Below are 23,654 nucleotides of genomic sequence, written 5' to 3'. Positions count from 1 at the left end.
ACTAAAGTAAAACTGCATTATGATGCCAACAGACACGGCCAAAATGGCTAAAATGAAAATACCAAGTACTGACAATGATGTAGAACAGACGGAACTCTCCCTACACTGCTGACAGTGGTAGGGTTTGATCAAACCACTCTGGACAGTGGAAAAATCTGAATAGGGTTGGAGATCTACAACCCTAAGAGCCAGCAACCCTCCTGAATACATACTCAACTGAGAAGTGTAACACATTCACCCCCAAAAATGTACAAATATATTCACCGTTCTATTTCTATAGCCCCAAACTGAAAATATATGTCTATCGGTTATAAAATGGATTAGCTGTGGTATGATACAACGTGAATAAACACAACAGAAAAATGCATAGCCTGGAAGAGGACAGCCAAACGACATACAAGGGTGGATCTTGCAATGCGGAGCAAAACAAGTCACAGAAGACTGTTCTGCATGAGTACAGTCATACTGTTAAAAAAAAAGAAACAAAAAAGCTAAAACTGTGGTAGAAGTCAGGATCATTACTACCCCAGGAGTTAGCGGTTACTAGAGGAAGTAGGAGGGGATTCTACCGTCCTGATCATGTGCTAGTCTCAATCTGGGTCATTAAGTGGATGTGTATATATGCCAATATAAAGTACTTCAAACTTTTGCAGTTAATGAAAATATTTATTCAAACCTAACTGTAGTACAGTATCAAGTTGAGTTAAATAAACATTACGTGTATGATATGTAGTTCCTTAGGAATAGACCACCGCCAGATCACAGAAATTTTTAACAAGACATATTTCTGCAGTAAGGTTTAGCAATTACGACGTGATTTCCACACTGAGAAATAGGAGCAGGATGGATTTAAGTTTTTTAAAGGCCCAGTATTAAAAAAAGGCTGAGGGAAATGACCCTTTAACATATACACCTGTAGAAAAACTCCTTGATATATTGGTAATTAATCAAACAGAAAGCACTTAAAAGAATATACTTTAATCTAGGCACAATCGGTCAGATATTAATGATAATTTCTGTTCTCATATAAAGGTTTAACCAGTTTTTCAACTTGACTGATGTGTGTGAGTCTGATACAGAGAAGGCACCTCTTTCACTCTCCTTAAGGACTTTTTGAGTAACTCTTTACAACCTCTTAGGGGGCACAGAGACAGTACACTATATCTAAGTACAGATATAGCTACTTAACACAGCCCATTTTAGGAGAAACTAAATTAAAATATAAAACTATGATTTCTCTTTTTACATCTTTTGATGGACATGGCTTTCTAAAAGGATACCAGAACATAATCCTCCACACAAGCTTTAACATAGAATACAAGATTTAAATTAAATGTGCACTGGTCACTGTTACGTACTAAGTTCTATGAATTAGTGCAATTCTTCAAATCCCCAGTATATGGGAAAAAGTATACACATACCAAGACATCTCAACTACTACATGAACTCTGTATGGCTCAACAGTCTAAACATTTAAAGTTCTGTAAAAGATCTTAAAAGTTATAAGCAAACAGAACACTCAAAAATGGTTTACAAAATTCTCTTTAAAACAAAGAGACCAGAATGACCAGGAGAAACACTTTCAAGTGTAAAATTTCAGGAATATAATCTTTACTGCAATTATAAGAAAGGGTAATATTCACTCTGGGAAAAACCTAAACTGTTCATTTCTGATCGCTCCACCAACTGAGGTTGTTATCTCCTTTGTACTACTCTGTGGCTGTCTTTAAATGTCTTGTACGACAGTCACTGAAGGCAATTTTATAAAGAAAAGCATCATTTCTTCCCCCCACACAAAATGAGAAACTACTCCAGACGAAAGCGCCTCAGGGATCACAAGAAGTAAAAAAACACAATGTAAGAACACTAGATTGATTTAACCTCTATTTCAACAAGATTTATACAATATTTACAATACGTAATTGTCAGAGCTATACAGTTTTGCAGATTGGCTTTACTTACATTTCTGCAAATTTTTTTTTCCAAAATAAAAAATATCCCAGGTAAATCTATTTACAAACTAGGAAGCTGCTTCAGAAACAGCATGATTCAGATATAAAGTGAAATTTCAGTACAAGGAAAGTGCAGGTCATGCTTTTAGGTTCTGTCAGTATCTCATTCCCTACACTCATAGTTTAAGGGATACGAGTTTTAAACAGCTACTGTTCTTTTATGTTCAGAATGTTTACTCATCATAATGCAATGATAACAAAAATTTGTCCACATCCATTCCAGCTGGAAATGAACTGGGTAGCTTCTTTTTCTGTCAAAAAAAAGGGGGGGGGGGAAGAAAAAGGAAAAGAAATAAAAAAAGAAAAGAAAGAAAAGAAAAAAAAAGAAAAAATAAACCTAAGTTAACATATTGAACTCAAACAAGGTCAAAAAACTTTTACTTAGAACCTCGTATCAGTTTCTACCTATATGACTAAAAGTTCACTAACATTTTTAGTTCGTTGGAATTTTAATTATACAGAGAAGTAGCAACACATTTTATAAATCCAGAGTTAATAAATTCTACTTCAGTGGTACTTTAACATTAGTTTAAGCAAAACACTAAACAAATTCAGAGTTTGTGAATGCTGAGACAAGACAGGCCATGCTTTCTATGAGGGTGTCAGTCTCACCAAACCTCGGTGAGTCTCGGAAGCTCTCCTCACTACCAGTAACAGGCACTGTTCCGGCCCCAGGCATCTTAGGAACGCTATGTTTACTCGTATGTTTACTCCGTCCAGCCTCAGTAAGACGCATGTGGTAGCCTCAGGTCAAGCGATGCAGCTGAGCCCCAGAGGCTCCGGGCTTAACCACGACCACAGAACCAGTAAGCAGGAGATGCGGGGTTCAAACCCAGGTTTGCGTGGCATCAAAGCCACAGATCTTTCCCGGGTACTGGACGTGCCATAAGACATGTTAAACACCTTTCTTTTACTCAGTTCACGGACTACTAAGTGGCTAAATAGGTTTAGGAAAAATGGGTTTTGGTTTTCAAAGCTATCCCTGCACTGCCTTCCTACAGACAACCATGCCCAAAGAAAAAAAACAGGTCACTTTAGCTTTTACACTGCTCCAACATATTAACGTCTCTAAGAGCCAACGGAAGAGATGGCAGGACACTGAAAAACCCCCAAGAGGCAGGGGTTGCAAAGCTGTTTTTTACTTTAATTCCACACACAGCAGTGGCTTCCCAATCTTTCATGGCTTCTGTCATTCTCCCAAAACACTTGGGTCCTACCACGACAGAAACAAAAACCACCTTTCCCCAAGGCAATGCCTTAGCACAGCCAAGGTGATTGTTTTGCAATTGTTTTGCAAACGCTTCATTTCCCCTAGACAAATTCTGCGTCCCACACTGGCTGAGACACTCTGCTACGGAATAATTCTGTCAGTGAAGACTCAAAGCTGTCTTGACCGGAGGGTCCGGTCAGGTAGCTGCGGCAAAAATGCTGAGATCTCTAACGTGAGCACTGAAGGAAGGGCAAAGGTGTGGTTTTGAAATTAAGACTTTCAAACTTGCCTTAATTTTCTTCTTTTTCATTGGGAGTGATGAATTTGCAAGACTTTTACTGGAAGCCCGAGAGGTTCGTTCACGCTCATCCAATTCCTCCATTTTCCGCTTTTTTGCGGTGCTCCTGGAGGAAGCTCGGAACTGCTGGGTGTTGTCTTTGAGGGGCGTCGTGGAGGCGGTCCTGGCGACGGCCGCTCGGGAGAGAATCATGAGTGTGTGCGCGGCCATGCTGACGCTGTTCTCGCTCCCGGTCTCACTGGCGGGGCTGCAGGCAGGCAGGTCTGGGGTGACAGGGGGGACCATCACCTTGGCTGCGCTACTAGAGGGGACCTTGATACCATCTCTCGGTTCTTCTTTAGGTCTGTCCCCCGCCCCCGCGCCAGGCGTCCGGGGCCCAGGCCCATCAGAGCTCTCAGGGAGCTTCGCGACGGGGCTGGGCCACTGGCCATCCGGCAGCACGTCTGTGGTAGGTTTGCTCGGGGCGTTCATCACAGAACTGGCACATTTAGTCTGTTCTTGTTTTGGATCCTTCACAGGTGCCCCTACTGAAATGGCATTTTTACTATTTGAGGATGTGCCTTGTTTTTTGGTTAGTTCTTGCAGTGAAGCTATGGTTTTCTCATTCCGTAAACCCCCATTTTGCTGTCCATTTGACAGTTTTGAAGTTTCTGGATTTTTCTGCCTTTCGACATCACTGCATAATTCATTCTCCTTATTAGCTGTCGCTTTATGGAAAGATTCAAGTACAATTTCTGTCGGTGAACCTTTCTTTTCTAACTGGGTTTCTTTTATGGCGGTATGTCGGCTATTGGCAGTTTCTGATTTGGATAAAATCTTAGGCAAAGGAGGCCTCTCTCTCTCTCTTTTGAGAGCATTATTAGAAGGGGGTTTTAAGGTGGAGGACACAAGGGGTGACTCAAGATTAGGTAATGAAATGTCATTCCTTTCTTTGTTTTGGGACGCCACCTTATGGTTCGTGCCCTGTGTATTTGCCACAGGAGAAGTGATGCCGTCAAAACACAGCACACGTCTGTGGCTCTCAAACGGTTTGCTAGTTGGAACTATGCTCTCTAATGAGAAGGGAACTGTGATTTCTTCCAATTTTTTCCCAAGATCTGTGGCCATATTCTTGTCAGACAATTCAGTTCTGCAAAGTAAAGAAATAAATTTTAAGCAACATAAAGAAATCCTTGTCAGACACTTTAGTTCTGCAAATATATAAATATTTTTGGCAACATAAAGACATCCTGTTTGTTTTTAAACTAAGCATTCAAAGAGTCCATGATGGAAACTACTTTTATGCTTACCTTTGTGCATGACATCCAACTAAATGACTAGATGAATCCACCAAATTATTTACCTGCTTTCCTGGAATTATAAATGAAATAATTAGAAAAGAAAGACACTGACAAGAGAAAGGGTACATTACTCTGAATGAAAATGGAACAAGCCAAGTATCACACGCATCATGAGAAAAATTTTAAACGACAACTAATGTACAAACGAAGTACTCTCACCTGCTGGGCTTAAAAAGCAACTTCTAATTATTACTTTTTTTTTTTTTTTAAGATTTTATTGATTTATTTGACAGACGGAGATCACAGAGAAGCAGGCAGAGAGAGAGGAGGAAGGGAAGCAGGCTCCCTGCTGAGCAGAGAGCCCGATGCGGGGCTGGATCCCAGGACCCTGGGATCATGACCTGAGCTGAAGGCAGAGGCTTTAACCCACTGAGCCACCCAGGCGCCCCTCTAATTATTACTTTTTAAGATTTTATTTATTTGAGAGAGAGAGATAGCACAAGCAGGGGGAGCAGGAGAGGGAGAAGCAGGCTCCCCACTTCTTAGGTCCAGAAAGCTAAAGAAAGTAATACATTATGCCTATTTTGAAATCGTGCCCATTTGATCGTCATGTCTGCATGCCCACGTCAGGAAAAGCACCAGCTCTGGAGTTTTAATAGCCGTATTTTAATTTCTAGGGACTTAAGAATTTCTGTGGGAGAGCAGCGAGATAACCAAGCTGGCACAGGTAAAACTGTGAAGGACCTTGCGCATCATGCAAAAAGTTTCAGAGAGCGCCCTTAAGACTTTTAAATAGGGAAGAGACAAAACAGACTTGTGCTTCAGAAAGTCCCTCTGGCAGCAGTGTCGAAGACGGACGGACGAGAGAAGAAAGCAAACCGCCACCTGAAATCCTCCTCAGGCAGCTGCAAATACTCCAGGGAAGAGACAAAGGCCTTGGAGACAGCCATGGGCACTCACACAGATAGGAAGGGTCAAGGAGGACCGAATGAGAACATTAACCAAGGGGGAGAAAAGCAGGCTGAGGCGGTCTCTGAGGAAGAAGTGGGACTGAGATGTGTAGAATGTGAAGGTCCGGAGTAGGGCGGAGTCACGAAGGCAGGAGTGCAGTAACTCCGCGGTGGGCCCAGAAACCACCACTATGTCGACTGCCAGAGGGAGGTAAGGTCAGAGAGGAAACCTCCAGAGCCACTGGGGATCTCAGCTTAAACAGTTTTAGTGGAAACATGAGAAAAGACAATAACGTGGATGAAGAAAGAATGGCAGACAGAAGAAGGCAGGGATGGAGGGCTGGCAGGTGAGACAAACCCCAGGGATTGCACAGAGACAGAAGGATCCAAACAAGACAGATGCAGGCTCCAGAGAAGACAGAAGACGCAGGCAGACCGGAGAAGACGCAGGCAGACTGGAGGAAGGAGGAGAGCACCAGTCCTGTAAGAGAGACAGGAACGGGAGGAAGCCGAACAAGGACACACGCGGTGGGAGCGAGGTGAGAAAACGGAGCTCACTACTTACTGCTCCGGTGGGAGCAGATCACTGGCCCAGAGTGAGGAGGGGGGCACTGTGTAGGTAGGAGAAGAGCTGCGGGAGTTCGGAAGAGTTCGAAGGGGGAAAGGGAAAGATAGACACGAAGACGCCGGAAATGACTGCTAAGCAGCAGTGAGAGTGAGGCAGTTTTAAGTGGTAGTGAAGAGCCTCACTTCCAAAGCAATCTGAGAGGCCAAGGTACAAAGGCAGAGGGTGATGTTTGGACAGATGCGGGGCTGGAAGGCACCTTCTACTGAAGAATGTGCAGCTGAAGGTGTTTCAGAGTCCTGGGAAGGGCGGGTGAGGTGGCGGGCTGTGGGTCTAGCCTGGTCGGGGAAGGAAAGGAACCCAGGACAGAGGTTCAGGGCAAAGAGGAGCCTTCACTGGCTGAAGAGTCACTGTACGGGAATCCAGAGTGTTCAGAGACAAGTTACCCGCCTTTACAACCACACAGGGCTAGTAAGAAGGCAAGTATTTAAAGGTGAAGCTATAGGAGAGTTTAGGCGACATGAAGATCAAGACTCAGAAATGGAAAGTGTCCAACAGTGCTGAGGGCTGGGGGGGTTGACGACGTGGGCATTTTGTCACCCACGAAGACGGAGAAGTCGGAGGCAGAGTCTGATGCAACCTCTCAATGAAGATCTGCTGCTATTTCATACGTAATATCTTTTGTTGAACAGAAAACTTTAATTTTGGAGCAGTCATGCCTTTTTTTTTATTTTTTTAAGATTTTATTTATTTATCTGACAGAGATCACAAGTCGGCAGAGAGGCAGAGAGAGAGAGAGGAGGAAGCAGGCTCCCCCCTGAGCAGAGAGCCCAATGCGGGGCTCGATCCCAGGATTCTGGGATCATGACATGAGCCGAAGGCAGAGGCTTTAACCCACGGAGCCACCCAGGCGCCCCTGGAGCAGTCATGGTCTTAACTTTTTCCACATGTAATTATGTATCTTTTTCATTTTTTTTTAAAGCAATCCTTTTATCCTTGTGTCCCCAAGACATTCTCTTACATTTCTTTTACTATTTAACTGTATTGCTTTATATTTTTATGTCTTTAATCATCCTGGAGTTCACCTTTGTGTATGGTATGAGGAAGGTATCTAGTTTTTTCCTTATAAACAAATAATAGCTAATAAATTTATTAAACTATCCTTCCCGTCCTCTGTGACTTCTGATGCTATATCCACCACATTCAAGTTCTCATAAGTACATGGTCTCTGAACTCTTTTTTGTTTCATTTGCCTTTTAGCTTAGATTACTTAAAAAAAAAAAAAGGAAAAAACAAAGCAAAAAAAAGCTTGAAGCAAAGGTTAGAAATCACCTGTTAGGAACAAAACAGGTATTCAGAAAAATACTGTGGTGCTGCCGGAAACAAATGAGTATACGGACATTAATGAACTTAAAAATGTACCTGTACAAGGCTTGTTCTTTAGTCCCTGAGTCTTCTGTGATTTTGGAGGGATGGGGATTTGAGGGATACTTCTACTGCATACGGGTGCTGCCAAAGGCATATGAAGGAGCTAGAAGAGAAGCAGCCGTGAGTGATAGATACTATGTTTGAAAAGCATCACTGCACCATTTTCAGTTCAGAGATCCTACCTGCTGAGGAGGAGCAGAAAAGGTATTTCCATTCTGTCCAACCACTGATACAGGAATCATTCCCACCATTCCTTGGAGTACCGGTTGGACAGGAGAAGCAATTATGATGGCAGATCCTTAAAAAAAAATTCTCAATAAGATTCTCTCTCAAACAAAGACTCCAAAGTAACTATTAATTTATTTAAATAAATTCCTAAAATTATAATCCCCTCACCTTAGAATCTACTGTCCTTAAAAAACTTTAGGAACAAGAGCAAGGCTAACAAATTAAGAAAAAGTTAATCTGAATATTAAAGTAATGTTAAGAATATTAAAGTAATGTAAAGAATGTTAACGGCCCAAGACCTGCTCAGAATGTGAATCTGTCACCTCAGTGGTACTGGTCTAAAAGGGTCCAGAGAAATTTACCAAGAGTCAAAACCAAGAGGGGAAATGACAATGCTTATCCGGTCCTTAGAAGCCAACACTACAGTCCGCGGCTCTCCTAGTTTATCCTTGTCCCCTAAATCAAACTCTTCATTATATTCATTACCTGCTCCCGTCGGGTGGAGCTCACTTTCAGAACACCCACTTCAGTCTCTCAACCACGCCTACACTTGCCAACTCCCTCCCTTCACCCCAACCCCGACTTCTTTTCTTTGAGCTTCGCTGAAGTCCCAGTCTCTACTCATTCTGACCCCTCTTTTATGTCATTTTAAGCAGCACTCCAAACAGATCCATCAGGCTTCCTAATTGTGTGCATTTATTCAGGTTTTATTATATGCCTACAATATTAAAAAGAGGGGGAAAGGAGCTTGGGAACCAATATGGAAGGAAAGGCACAGGAATGTGTCATCAGCTCCATCTTCCAGGATCACTGAAACCAAGGATTCCCTAACTTACTGTAGATACAAAAGAAGGCACAACTGAGCTAATTAGGGAGAGAAAAGAGGGGGCATAATCATAAATTCCAGTCTTTTCTCACACTACCCATCCACGATTTAATTCCTCCTAGTCAATAAATGCACACCCAAGAGAAATTATACACCATTCCAGAGAAATGAACTTCAATGTGTTCTTCAAGTTACCTTGTGAAAAGCTGGGTGACACAGTCTGGTTGACAGCGAACACACTGTTGGACCTCGGGGGCGTCTGTAACTGGGGCAGGGGAAGCGGAGCAGTCACAGGGGCAGAATTTCCAGGCAACACCACCACATTAGACTGACTTACAGTTGTTCCTAAGGCTGTTGGATCAGTGACACAGGTAGCTATGAGAATGTTACTTGAATTGCCAAACGTCGTGCTCGTAGCCGGCATCAGCTGTATGTACCCGCCGTCCTTGGACACACACGGTGTGATGTTGGACGAAAAGGCAACGCTGCCTTCATTCTGAGCGCTACTTCCGGCAGAGTCCTCAGGCTTGAGAGCCAAAAGGCTCTGCTCCACTGGCGCGGAATCCGCTAGTCTTTCAGCAGACGGGACAGCGCCTGCAGTTTCTTCCGAAGACAAGCATTTAACTAGCTCCGCGTTTTTGGCAGGAGACTTGGCAGGAGAGGACAGGATGATCATCGGCAAGTTCTCCCCGCTGATACTAGAAACAGCACTGTTCAGTTCCGTATCTGAGGAAACAAATGGGTCGTCACTAATGATAATTTTGAGAGAGACGATATTTGATGCATCTATGTCTGCTGAATTGTCCCCAGCAGGTTTGTCACTAGTATTCTGGGACTCAGGGTGAGAATCTCCCACTGAAGAACACAGAGGTTCTGAGGGCAGAGACTGCTCCCCTTCCACAGCATTACCTTCTGGAGCAATGAGTGCAACCTCCCCACAGTTACCACCGTCGCCTAAAGTGAGAAAAATACTATCTCCATCTTCTTTTAAAGATGAACGCTCCTGGGACTGGACAGCGACTTTCTCAGACTTGGAGGGCTGAGTTTCACGTTTTTCTGTATGATTTAACTCAGGGGCCGATGACTCCTCAGATGGCTGTTTAACTGAAGACACTGAATCTTCAAGACGAATGTCTAACTGCTCGGATACCTTTAAACCGGAACTTTCAGCGGACAGAGGTAGGATTTTACTCTGAAGTGAGGAGCTGTCTTGGCAGTCTGCACGCTGTGCCGCACCGGGCAAGCCGCCGTGGATCTCGGTTTTATTCTGGTGCATTTCTCTAGGGTCTGGTGACTTAGAACCAGGGAGATGAGTTTTAAGTCTTGCTGTGTTGTTAGAGTTTTCACAAAACTGACTTGTTTTACATGTCTTTCCAGTTAATGGGATATTTTGGGATAAAAGCTGAGAACTCTTCCCAGAGAGCATTAAGTTTTCAGAGTGAGTCTCAGCGCCGAGGGAAACGAACGATGTCACTGGCAGAGCGGACGCATCAGGCTGTGAGGGAGGCTCACGCGGGGCGTCCGAAAGCAAGACATTCTTCCCGACCTCCATCGCCACAGCGGTGTCCGTGGGCAGCGGATGGGCGTAGAATTCGGCACAGCGCTGATTACATTCAGCATCCGCATTTACTCTTTGGTTAAAGTCATTCAAATGAGGCACAGACTCAAAGGTAATATCAAGGTTACACTTGTGTCCATTAGGTCCGACCGTCTTAAATGCCTTCTTCTGGACGCTGGAGCCCCCCTGCGGGAAGTGCTCCTGGGCTTCCTGGCGAAGCTCCGCGTGGCCACTGCTCTTCAGAGTGGCAGAGGGGTCTTCGCTTTGGTAGGATGAGCAAAATGGGGGCGGTCCAGTCTGATCACCTGCAAAACAGAAGAATGGCAGAGATGGTGAGCATGTCCCGTTTACTCCTGTTTTGACAAGGAAGTAACTCATCTTTGATAGCTTGGTAAGCAGAAGTCGGAAAAGCTGCGTCTCACATTTTCCGAGTATCAAAAATTTACAGGTACTTTTTTTTTTTTTTTTAAACTTATGCCTTTTTAAACAAGGGCCAAACTGTTTTTCAAACCTCTCAGAAAACAAATGATGCAAAGAAGGAAAAAGTATGTAGGTTTAAGAACATTTAATGCTTATTAGTAGGTAAAAAACTGGCCCCACATGCACTGTTTTTTTTGAAATAGCTGACTTTTCAACTTGTACCATGTCTATTGACCTTACTTTATCTGATCTATTATTCAAGGTGAAATGGGCCAAGCACATTTTGTATGATCAACATTTGTTTATTTATTTGTCAGACAGACTGAACATGAGCACAAGCAGCGGGGAGCTACAGGCAGAGGGAGAGGCAAGCTCCCCTCCGAGCAAGAAGCCCCATGCGGGACTCGATCCCAAGACCCTGGGATCATAACCTGAGCCAAAGGCAGATGCTTAATTGACTGAGCCACTCCAGCTCCCCTAGTATGATCAACATTTGATATTATCGCGTCCTATTTGCAATCTTCAAGACACACTTCAAGACATCAACCACATGATTAGTACTGGGATATAAAGATGAATGACCTAGTCTCTGCCTTTGGGGAGATCAGTCTAATAAGGGAAGCAGATACAGAAAGAGATGATAAAACATGTAAAAACCGTAACAGTACAGGAGCGAAAGGTACCTCTTTGTGCCTAACCGATGTGACTGTTACAAAGGTGCCATTGTAAGAGGAGATCTTGAAAAAGAAAAGACCTGTGATCACTGGAATAAGAATGGATGTTTAAGGAAGTAACACAGCACTGACATGCTGTGTCATAGATCATCACAGTATAGAACAGAGAAATTAACAATAACAATATGAAAAACAGAGGAAAAAAGTCTGGAAAAATGTCTGTCACCTATGATTCTGTCAATGTGACACTCGTAATCCTACTGTGGAGAGATGGGGAGAAATTACATCAAGGCCACGTCAGTTCCAGTGAAAGGGTAAGACTTCGAGAGAATGAGATTTTGAGTTTCATTCTGTGCACAGTAAAGCGCGTAAGTGCAGCACGCTCTTCCACGCAAAGTAACGCTGTCATCCAGTTTAAGAATTAGAGGACTGGGCTGCAGTGTAGGCAGAGAATTCAAAATGGGAATGTAGTCTGAGATACTATGTGACACTTGGAAGCCATCAGGTTTTCTTGGCAGTTGGAGGCATTTAAGAAGACAGAGCAGAAAAGATTATTTTGACACAACTTGTTAACAGAACTGATGAAGGTGATACGAAAAAAGGCAGAGTTCGACATGTGTGAGATACAAGGACAATGGTATCTTGTAGAAAAAGAGATGGAGGGTTTAGTGTTGGGAAGGGAGATGAAGCGAGGTTTTCATCCTGCTGGCAATGTTCTGTTTTTTGATTTGGGAGCTGGTTATACAGGGTATATTTGTTTGGCTATAATTCAGTGAGATACACATATCTTTATTATGCACTTCTCTATAAGTGTTATGTTTTACAAAATTAAAATTGTAATGGAGGTAAGATGGTTCCATTCACTGCCTTCCCTCAGTCAGTAAGTAGTTACTGTGGGTCATTTATGTGCCCCATTGGTATTCCACTGCTACCTCACTGGTCCTGGAGGCAGAAATGTAAAAAACTGACTCAGTAGACACGTCGGAATAGGACTGAAAATCTGATCAAATCCATACTGAAAAATGATCACTACAGTGTATAGTTTCCTTGACACAAGTGGTAGGGATACGGAGCAGTCAGCTCAACTTGCTCACCAGCTGAGTACCAACACCGCACACTAACTGTACAAAGAAGGGATGTGAATTTATGCCACGAAAAAATGTTAAGGGGCGCCTGGGTGGCTCAGTGGGTTAACTCGCTGCCTTCGGCTCAGGTCATGATCTCAGGGTCCTGGGATCGAGCCCCGCATTGGGCTCTCTGCTCCGCGGGGAGCCTGCTTTCTCCTCTCTCTGCCTGCCTGCCTCTCTGTCTACTTGTAATCTCTGTCTGTCAAATAATAAAATCTTTAAAAAAATTACGTTTAATGTTTTAGATTTCTGTCAAACTGGACCACACTACTAATACTGAACTGTGGATATCAAGAACCTATCGCATCACTGAAGAATGAGTACTAAAATTCACCCTTTATTCAAATTGCTCACAGGTTTGGAGATTTTTCTTTAGTGAAAAGATAAAACTTAAAAAAACACAAAACAAAAAACAGTGGTGCCTGGGTGGCTCAGTTGGTTAAGTGTCTGCCTTCAGCTCAGGCCATGATTCCAGAGTCCCAGGATGGAGCGCTGCATCGGGCTCCCTGCTCAGCAGGGAGTCTGCTTCTCCCTCTCCCCCTGCTCATGCTCTCATTCTCTTTCATGCTCTCAAATAAATAAAATTTTTAAAAAAAAAAACAAAAACAAACCTTATGTGGCAATCTGAACAACTTCCAAATTAAACAGTATTTTCTGCCTTTGAAATTTTGGGACTTATATTAGGATTTAGATAGAAGATATTAACAAGACCAAATTCTTACCAGATTGTTCCGTATCAAAAGAACCTTTAACTGCTAGATTAGTTTCATCTGCTAAGACTACACTGGGACTGGTTTCCAGATGCTGACTGGAAATGCCTTGCGATATGTTTTTATTATTTTTTGATTTACCTGTTAAAAAGGGAACAGGGAAAAAAATTAGTTAAATGATCAAAATAAAAATAAGCATCGGTTAATGCAGCCTGATGGTGATTAAGCAAATGTTAAACTTTATGTTAAAATTATGGTCTTCTGGATGTTTTTAACATGTTGGCTTGTATATCATTGGCAAAAACAAAGATTTTTCCAACAGACCAGAGGTTCTTAAACTTCAGCCTATATGAGAATCATCTGGAGAATCCACAAACTTGCCCTTTAAACATGTTCTCAGATGATGTTATATGCTGGTTTGGAGACTACACTTAGAAAACCACTGCACAAGGTCATAAAATGGAGGGCAATGCCAATTTCTTGTATTCCTTTAGTGTTATCCAATTGTGTGTAGTGTAATGTATGTGTAGTAGTTGGCATCAACCTATTTGTGTTAACTGGCAATATTGCCCACAAAAAAACCCCAAAAGGTTCTCCATTTTTACAGCTAAAGTTTATGGAAAAAATAACTCCCACCCCACTTTCATAGCCGTGTGTTTGCTTTGATGAAAATAGGACTTTTTTTCAGATGCTCTGGGAATGTTGCTTTAGTCTGGTTAAGGGGCTAAAGAAATTGGAACTTTTTCTTCTAACTGCCCTGGGATGGTCTCCTTTTCCTTACCATAGTCAAAGAGGTCGAAGAGCGCTTGAAACGCTGGATCGGACTCTGTTTGTTCCAGGATATCCTGTATTGCTTCCTCAGACATATGGATTTCACTCTGCCAAAAAAAAGAGTGGTCCTGACTGAATTAGTATGTAGTGTAGTACCGGCAAAATACCTAGAAGGCGTATGACAGCTTTCATTTTTTATGAATTACTTCCTGCCACGAAAATTTCTTCTGATTTTAACACTAGGGTCCTTTGAAACAAATAAAAACAACACAAGGAAGTAGAAAGTGAATGTTCCCTAATTCCACTTCCTAGAGTTAACTGCTTTGGTGGATATATTCCCAAATTAAAATAAAATGAACATAGAAACTATAGTTATGTGTGTATGTATAACTTCAGTAAAGTAGCACTACAAATTGTTTTTTAAACTTGACATCCAGCACTAAGTTTACGGTTTCCAGTGTGATGCCGTGACCTACATATGCTGAGAAACGACGACCACAATCAGTTTACTTAACACCCATCATCTCACGCAGCTACAAAAACAAGAAATTTATTTCCTTGTGAGAACTCTTAGGACCTACTCTCTTAACAATTTTCAAATATACCATACAGTGGTGTTAACTAGTCATCATGCTGTACATTACAGCCCACTACTTATTTAACTTTTAGCTAGAAGTCTCTGTTTTTGACCACCTTCATCCAATATCCCCATCCTTCAATGTCCTATCTCTGGTAACTACAAACCTGGCTTATTTTCCTATCAGCTTGGGTGACCTCTATATAAAGCTCGCTCCTGTTATCTATCTGCTTTGGTTTCTTAATCTTTAAATATTTTGCTCATTTATTTGTCAGAGAGCGAGCGAGAGAGCAAGTGAGCGCGCGCTCAAGGGGGCACAAGCAGGGGGGGTAGCAGGCAAGGGGGGAAGCCAGACACAAGGCTCAATCCTACGACCCTGGGATAATGACCTGAGCCGAAGGCAGATGCTTCACCAACTGAGGCATCTGGGTGCCCCTAGTCTGTTCACATTTAAAAGTGGCACGTCAAAAGCTACCTGCAAACTCTTTGCCAATGGAGGGAGCTTGTCAATTACCATCTACACAGCAGAATTATCTTGCAGGACCATCTGTATTTTTAGTTTTTTTTTTCTTTTGATCAAGTGACATTTTGCTGGGCGAGTGTATGACTGAGAACAGTGTTTGTGGAGACAGTATAAAACGCGGACAAGATTTAGAGGTTAACTACGACTTCCTCAATTTTGCACCCTATTTTCTGCTTGCAGCTGTCTCTACATTTGCTTTCAGAGCTACTGGTACTGAGCCTTATTCTTGTGGGCTTTAAAAATTGCCCTATACTGCCTCTTCTAACAGTAGGGTACAACACTAAATGTTTAATCCACTATATATTTAAAAGAAATGAACCCTTTGTAACAGGCTTTTTGTTTGCTAACTATGCCACTTTTAATCAGTTCCCAATGTTGGACATTAGATAATACCACAGTGAAAATCTTTATCCAGGGATGTTATTTTTTTGTGTGTGTGGTAAATTCTTACTCATGCAATTACTGAATCCACTGATAAAGAGTCAAAGGATATACATATTTAAAATTTTGAGAACTGTTACCAAGTAGTCTTCCACAGGAATTGCTAAGAATTCCTGTTCTGTGTAACAATGTGCAAGCTCTTACCAATAATGGGTAATATCAATTTTTAAGCATCATCAGCCTATTAAATAAAAGTAATCTGTTCTTTTAATTTGTATTTATTACGGCGCTGAATATATCTCCACGTTTACTGGACATTTCAACTTTTTTGGGGAAGTCAATATGATTCAAACAGAATGAAAGTTGACATGCTCTAAAACCAGCAGTCAGGGACACCTGGGTGGCTCAGCTGATTATCTGAGTCCTGATCTTGAGGTTGTGGGATTAAGCCCTACATCAGGCTCTGCAGAGCATGGAGCCAGCCTGGGATTCTCTCTTTCCTTCTGCTCCCTGCTCCCCTACCCTGACTGGCTTACTCGCGCGCACGCTCTCTCTCTCAAAAACAAACAAAACGGGGGCACCTGGGTGACTAAGTTGTTAAGCATCTGACTTTAGCTCATGTCATGATCCCAGGGTCCTGGCATCGAGCCCCGCGTCTGGCTCCCTGCACAGCAGGAAGCCTGCTTTTCCCTTTCCCACTCCCCCTGCCTGTATTCCCTTTCTTGCTGTCAAATAAATAAATAAAATCTTAAACAACAAAACAAAACCAGCCCCCCTGCCAAAACCAACAAAAAACTTCCCAAAACAATCAAAAAACCCTAGTGTGCAACCAAGGGGTAAAGGGTGCGCCCTACCCAAGGGCAGTCCGTAAAAATGTGCTGAAATTTCTCAAGTTTACCAGCTATCAGGGTAAAACACAACCACCACCTGTGTTTCCTGTAAAAGTTGGGGAAAACAGATTGTATGGATACTTCACACAAGAATGACACAGATTCTGAGCGAAAGCCTGGACTAGTATGCCAGTAATGTAGCTCAGTAAAAATGTTTAATCCATTTCCGTCAACTTTACATGAAGATAAAGTTTAAAAAAACACAAAAAAGAAATATGGAGTAAAAAGCAGAAGTAGTAAATCTTTTCAGCTAAAACATTAGATTTCACAGAAGTTACAGTACTTTCTGGCTAGGGTCTTCATTTACTCTTATTCTAATAGTTGGGAGATTCAAAATTCTCAATTTTAGTTATTTATAAAACATCCTACAGTGCTGTATTCTTCAAGAGTGGCAAGGCATACATTCGAATCCCATGAGACAAAACTCATAGGAGCAAAGAGTTAAAGTGGAACTTTCATGACATGATAAAAACTTGGGAGTTTTTATAAAAATGCCCATAAAATGAGAAGAAAAAGTTGTCTGAAGTTAAAGAGCCAGTTCATATTGATTATGGGAGCCGTCTAGGAGCCTAAACAACTATTTCTATATCCAGGAAGCTGAAAATTTACAGTAATGTAAATAATGTCAGGAACACAATGTTACCAGATTATGAAATGGTGGACACAGTCTTATAAAAGTTAATGCTGGGTGCCTGAGTGGCTCAGTCATTAAGCGTCTGCCTCCGGCTCAGGTCCTGATCCCAGGGTCCTGGATGGAGGGAGTCCTGCACGGGCTCCCTGCTCAGTGGGAAGCCTGTCTCTTCCTCTCTCACTCCCCTGGCTTGTGTTCCCTCTCTCACTGTCTGTCAAATAAATAAAATCTTAAAAAAAAAAAGTTAATGTTGACAAAATGTACTTTTCTATTAAGTCGCTTTATTCTCAACTTTTTTTTTTTTTTTTAATAAAAGATTTTATTTATTTATTTGACAGAGATCACAATTAGGCGAGGCGGGGTTGGGGGGAGCACGCTCTCTACTGAGCAGAGAGCCCAAGGCGGGCCTTGATCCCAAGACCCTGGCATCATGACCTGAGCCCAAGGCAGAGGCTTAACCCACTGAGCCACCCAGGTGCCCCAAGCCCATAGCAATTTTAAGGACTGTGTAACCACAGTGTGAAGTGGGGCTCCTGGCTGTCTCAGTTGGTGGAATTGTGCTACTCTTGATATAGGGGTTGAGTTCGAGCCCTTTGGTGGCTGTAGAGATTACTTAAAAGTAAAATCTTAAAAAAAAGAAAAAAAAAAAAGTAAAACATTTCCATCGCCCAAGAAAATCACATATTCAAAAAAAGAAAAAAAAAAAATCACACATCTACACACACCACCCCCCCGCCCTTTTTTAGAGAATTCATCCTTTGGCAAATTACTACCCTCACCTCACTCAGTCAACAATTTCTGATTTCTATCAGCATAAATTTGTGTTGCCTGTTTTATAATGTTATACAAACAGAGGCACACTATATAAACACATTCTTTTTTAGTCTATCTTTGATCAACATATGTTCGAGGTTCAACCGCGTTGTTATGTGTATTAGTTGCTTGGTTCTTTGCATTGTTCACCAGTATTCTGCGACTGCCAAAATCTGTTTATTCCTTTTTTGTTGATGGGTATCCGGATTTAGTGTTTGTCTATTAGGAACAATGCTGTTACAAATATTCTTGTAGAGGTCTTTCTTATAAACATATGTGAACATATTTATTTCTTTTGGGTAAAAACCTAGTAATTGCCAGATTGTAAGGAAAGTGTACAGGTGTACACATAACTTTGTTAACTATCAGTTTTCCGAACAGGTGTACCATTTCAGAAGTTCCTATCAGCAATTTTTCAGGGTTCCCGTTGTTTCATATCCTTGTCAACATCTATTGTCAGATCGTTAACTTTCAGCCACTGTAGTGAATGTGAAATGGTATCTCACTGTATTCTTAGCTTTCAATTCCCAAATGACAAATAACATATTTTTCATGGGCTTGGTGGTCATTCCTCTATCTTCTTTTGTCTGGTCTAGTCTTTTACCCTTTTATTAGAATGGGTGGCTTAGATTTTTACTATTGATTTGTGGGAGCTCTTTCTGTACTTTGGGTAAAAATCTTTGTATTATGAGTATTTTCTCCAAGTTGTTGGTGGTTTGACTTTTAATTTTTTGTTAATGATGATTTTAACAAGCAAGTATTTTAAGTTTTAAGGAAGCTTTTTTTTTAAAAACAGTGATTTGTGTAACTTAAGAACTCTTACCTACTCCAAGGTCACAAAGACTTGTAAATACTTTTAAAATTCCACCTCATCTATTTATACAACTGGCTTACTACTTCTCAATGAATCTGATGTTTTTACTCCTCAGTGGGGCAATTTCTTTTGCTGTTCTTTTAAAAAGTTATTTAAATCTGAATTTTTAACTTTTCCCAAATGTGAAATACTAGAAAGCAAAAGCAGAGGGTTGTGTCTTCTCTTTTTTATAATTTCTCATAGTATTTAACACAGTGCTTTGATTATGGAAGTATTTGATGTTTGTGGAGAAAATATAAACAAGCAATTAAAGACTATAAAAATTCAGAATAGGGTGTATTCATCTATTAAACATTAAGACAGGAGAAGTTTTTAAAAAGAAGTACTGGTAGATATTTTAAAGTCGCTTTAAAAAGTTTGTCATATTTTGGTAAATTTACTGAACTGAAATTCACTATGGGAAAAGGTAGCAAAAAAAATTTTTTTTTAAGTATTCTGAAGGAATACACCAAAAACCAAAAAATTAAAATTAAAAAAAAAAAAAAAAATTCAGTGGTTTTACCTAGAATTCACCTGAAAGCAAATCTGCTACAGTGAATTCACCTGGTGGGCATGGCAACAAGTATGGGTCACACTGTCCAAGAGTCCGAGTCAAAGGATGTGTTGCCATCACAAACTCAGCTGCTCTTGAGGAAGGTTATGTGCACAAGAACAAATCTTTTTTTTTTTTAAACACATGAACAAATATTAAAGATAAATTGTTAAATTCTTCCTTTACCAGCTGGTGCTCTTCCATCTTCACTATCCCTGAATAGCAACAGTGACTGTGGTCCCATCTTCCTTCTCTTGGCAGTAAACTTCACACAATTTATTCATATAGTTAGTAACCTTTCTTTTTTAAAGTGTCTTGTTCATTTTACTTGGATTCATTATATATCTTTAACATTTAATTTCATCGTTTCCTCACATTATTATACAGTCTGTAGCAATGTAAAAGAAATGCAATTTATACTTATGTTGTACCGTATTGTTGCTAGCTGCCCACAAACATATCCCCCACTCATGTTGTATGGCTAGAGTAAAGTGTTTTACTGGTATATGGAAGAATTAGTGATAGTAGATGGGTTAGAGATGTCTTATAATTTTTACCATATAAATAATATAATTTATACTGATTATTGGAAAATAATACATTTTCAAGAAGAGATTACATTTATATTTGGATAATGAAGGAAATCTCTATCTAGAATTATTATCTTAAATAATTTCATACATCTGTTGGCAATTTCTTTTTTTTTGGTTAAGATTTTATTATTATTTTTTTTAAGTAATCTCTATACCCAACATGGAGCTCGAACTTCTAGCCCCAAGATCAAGAGTCGCATGCTATACTGACTGAGCCAGGCATGCGCTTCTTGGCAATGGTTTTGAAATGAAACCAAAATACCATCAGTTTTAACTACAAGTATATGCACTACACACACCCCCCCTAACCTATACCTGGAGTCCCAGGAGTTCATCAATGGAAGTCTCCGGTTCCGCAGGGTTGCTATCTGTTTGCTTGGGCATTTGTGCAATATTGTTGTCGCTGTAATACAGAAAGGAAAATTTTAACCAGTCTCTCAAAATTAGGTGAAAACAATTAGGCATCATCAACACACACACAGCTTACCTCGTCAAAAATTTATTAATGTTTTCTGCAAGCTTTTCTTGAAGAGATTTGTTACTTAGTATTTTTTCTCGTGCATTTTCAATAACCATTTGCTGGAAAAGAAAATCAGTATTAGTAAAAGAATAGGGGAGAGTTTCTAGTGAACAGACGCTAGCTAGTTTTAACAAATCTAGGTGGAAACTCAGAAGTTACGGTGGGTGGCTACCATTGTATTCATGCTCGAATACTACACTTCACAAGTGTTTTCACAGATCCTTCACCAACTCTTCCTTCACTGATTACAAAACACAGCTCCAAACCCAAACTTTTCATACAGGGTTTATAAAAAGTTGATGCTAGTAAAATGCCCTATTATGTTGCATAATCCAGCATCCACAATGTATTTACAGGTCCCTAAACACAGCACTGCTTCTTATTTGGTACATCTGCACATGCTACCTATTCTAAATGGACAGTCTCCTCCTCATACATTTTACTACTCTCTATCCCAAGGCAATTACCCTGCAGTTTTACAGAAATACTATAACACACAAATGCTACACACACACACGTAAATACCAATATTTTAAAACTTAGGAATATCTCAGACTGCAAAGCTTGGTAGGGTCACTTACTTTTTCTACTGCAAATGCATTTGGATCCTGGAAATTCCTTATCGTTGAATGAGGCCCAGATAAAGTGTTACTTTTCCTCTGAGATTCACTGAAACACATTTCAGAGCTTGTCTTTTAAATAGTATAAAAAACAGATTCAATGATAATTATATATATAGATATAAATCTTAAGATCATGGAAGAACAGGTATTTTCCCTCTTTGTGGTAACAACAAAGCTTTGGCTAGAGCAGAAAACCATTCTACGCTTGTATTAACAAGAAATAAATCTCAAGTCCAGCTTCACCACTTACTATGTGGTCTGTAGCAAGGTAAGTGTTTTTTTGTTTTTTTAAGATTTTATGTATTTATTTGACAGAGAGAGAGACCACAAGCATGGGGAGCAGCAGGTAGAAGGAAAGGGAGAAGCAGGCTCCCTGCAGAGCAGAAAGCCCAGTTCTGACTATTTGACCTACTTTATAACAGGGTAAGATCAACTGCATTATTGGGTTTATTAAAGAATTGAATAAAACAAAGTATATGTAAAAACTATTAAAAAAATTTTTTTTTGAAATAGAGAGGAGAGAGAATCTTTTTTTTTTTTTTTTGGCAGTTTACTATAATTGTTAATATCTTTCTTGGAAATTTTTAAAAATTTAAATTCAATTAATTAACATATTATATATTATTAGTTTCAGATGTAGAGTTTGGTGACTCATCAGTCTTAAATAACACCCAGAGCTCATTACATCATGTGCTCTCCTTAAGGCCTGTCACCCAGTTACCCCATCTCCCACCCACATCCCCTCCAGCAACCCTCAGTTTGTTTCCTAGGATTAAGAGTCTCTTATGGTTGGGGCGCCTGGGTGGCTTAGTGGGTTGAGCCTCTGCCTTCGGCTTGGGTCATGATCTCAGGGTCTTCGGATCAAAACCTGCATCGGGCTATCTGCTTGGCGGGGAGCCTGCTTCCTCCTCTCTCTCTGCCTGTCTCTCTGCCTACTTGTGGTTTCTCTCTCTCTCTCTCTGTCAAATAAATAAATATTAAAAAAAAAAAAGTCTCTTATGGTTTGTCTCAGTCTCTGATTTCATCTTGTTTTATTATTCCCTCCCTTCCCCTATGATCCTGTTTTGTTTCTTAAACCCAACATAAGACTGAGATCATAAGAAAATTATCTTTCTGATTGATTTACTTCCCTTAGCAGAGAGAATCATAAGCAGGCTCCAAACCCAGCACAGGGCCCAACATGGGTCTCGATCTCATGACCCTGCAATCACTACCTGAGCTGAAATCAAGAGTCGGACACTTAATCAACTAAGCTACCCAGGTGCCCCTGTGTACAGACTTTATAAAAAAGCCAAGGTTTTTATAAACGTTAGATACTGTTATAATTGTTTGATTATTAAAACAATAAAGGCTGAGGCAGCCTTGAATGAGAGACAACCAATTTTAAAAACTCTAACAAAAATATCCATGGCATGGCAGTTTTAAGAAATCAGAAAAAGCATTTAAAAACTATTATCTCTCGGGACGCCTGGGTGGGTCGGTTGGTTGGGCAGCTGCCTTCGGCTCAGGTCATGATCCCAGCGTCCTGGGATCGAGTCCCACATCGGGCTCCTTGCTCGGCAGGGAGCCTGCTTCTCCCTCTGCCTCTGCCTGTGCTTGCTCTCTCTCCCTCTCTCTCTGACAAATAAATAAATAAAATCTTTAAAAAAAAAAAACAAAAAAAACTATTATCTCTCTTTTCTGAAATACCCTTCAAACAAAGACACATAGATTAAACCAGAAAGAACTCTGCTCTCTAAGACTCCCTGAAAAAATTTCTGACTTTAAGACTTGAAATACGTGTTTGTGGAAATGCTAGTATTATTCCTATTTATTTAAAAAATAACAATCATTTAGGGGCGCCTGGGTGGCTCAGTGGTTAAGCCACTGCCTTCGGCTCAGGTCATGATCTCAGGGTCCTGGGATCGAGCCCCGCATCGGGCTCTCTGCTCGGCAGGGAGCCTGCTTCCTCCTCTCTCTCTGCCTGCCTCTCTGCCTGCTTGTGATCTCTCTCTGTCAAATAAATAAATAAAATCTTTAAAAAAAAAAAAATAACAATCATTTAAAAAAATCTGAGATACTACCAATTTTAAGACATATTTTTATCTACTATTACAAAAAACCACTTACAATGAAAGAGTAATAAGCCACTGATTAGAAGATACAACCTGATTTTAGGGAAGTTAAAATGTGAAAAAAAAAATGCATTTAAGAATGGATATAGGGGCGCCTGGGTGGCTCAGTGTGTTAAGCCGCTAGCCTCGGCTCAGGTCATGATCTCAGGGTCCTGTGATCGAGTCCCGCATCAGGCTCTCTGCTCAGCAGGGAGCCTGCTTCTCTTCCTCTCTCTCGGACTGCCTCTCTGCCTACTTGTGATCTCTGTCAAATAAATAAATAAAATCTTAAAAAAAAAAAAAAAAAAAAAAAGAAAGAAAGAATGGATAGAATATAAATAGCCTGAGTAGCTGAATCCATTCCTGTTACTTTATTCATAACGTAAATATGGTGGTATAATTCTTTAATTTTAGTGGTTATCAGAAACTCATCTTTTCAAAATGCATTTATTTACCTTTTGCGTCTAGCTGGAGACATGACTGTGGTCTGCGTTTTCTTTTCCTGAGGAGTAGGAATGATATTTAAAGCCTCTCCAGCTGTATTTCA

The 23,654-nt window shown here is 40.7% G+C and overlaps 1 protein-coding gene across 4 annotated transcripts in view; it reads right to left on the bottom strand.

Moving 5' to 3' along the window:
* Positions 1 to 645: 645 nt before the first annotated feature.
* LOC122912228 (protein NPAT) overlaps positions 646 to 23,654 on the bottom strand; it is a 51,792-nt gene continuing 28,783 nt past the window's right edge. The window contains exons 7-19 of one of the 4 annotated variants that reach the window (XM_044257713.1): positions 23,563 to 23,644; positions 20,973 to 21,060; positions 20,359 to 20,450; positions 20,187 to 20,274; positions 14,068 to 14,185; positions 13,299 to 13,427; positions 9,707 to 10,660; positions 8,993 to 9,523; positions 7,926 to 8,041; positions 7,738 to 7,846; positions 4,810 to 4,870; positions 3,512 to 4,649; positions 646 to 2,263 (exon numbers count right to left, since the gene is read on the bottom strand). In XM_044257713.1, the coding sequence (XP_044113648.1) occupies positions 2,186 to 2,263; positions 3,512 to 4,649; positions 4,810 to 4,870; positions 7,738 to 7,846; positions 7,926 to 8,041; positions 8,993 to 9,523; positions 9,707 to 10,660; positions 13,299 to 13,427; positions 14,068 to 14,185; positions 20,187 to 20,274; positions 20,359 to 20,450; positions 20,973 to 21,060; positions 23,563 to 23,644 (3,584 nt within the window). In that variant the 3' untranslated portion in view covers positions 646 to 2,185. Of the gene's footprint in view, positions 2,264 to 3,511; positions 4,650 to 4,809; positions 4,871 to 7,737; positions 7,847 to 7,925; positions 8,042 to 8,992; positions 10,661 to 13,298; positions 13,428 to 14,067; positions 14,186 to 20,186; positions 20,275 to 20,358; positions 20,451 to 20,972; positions 21,061 to 23,562; positions 23,645 to 23,654 lie in introns of all 4 variants that reach the window. The other 3 variants (XM_044257711.1, XM_044257712.1, XM_044257714.1) reach the window with 3 other exon arrangements.

This window comes from Neovison vison, chromosome 7, assembly GCF_020171115.1.
Source record: "Neovison vison isolate M4711 chromosome 7, ASM_NN_V1, whole genome shotgun sequence".
NCBI lineage: Eukaryota > Metazoa > Chordata > Mammalia > Carnivora > Mustelidae > Neogale > Neogale vison.
This window is presented reverse-complemented; position numbering and strand designations above follow the sequence as displayed.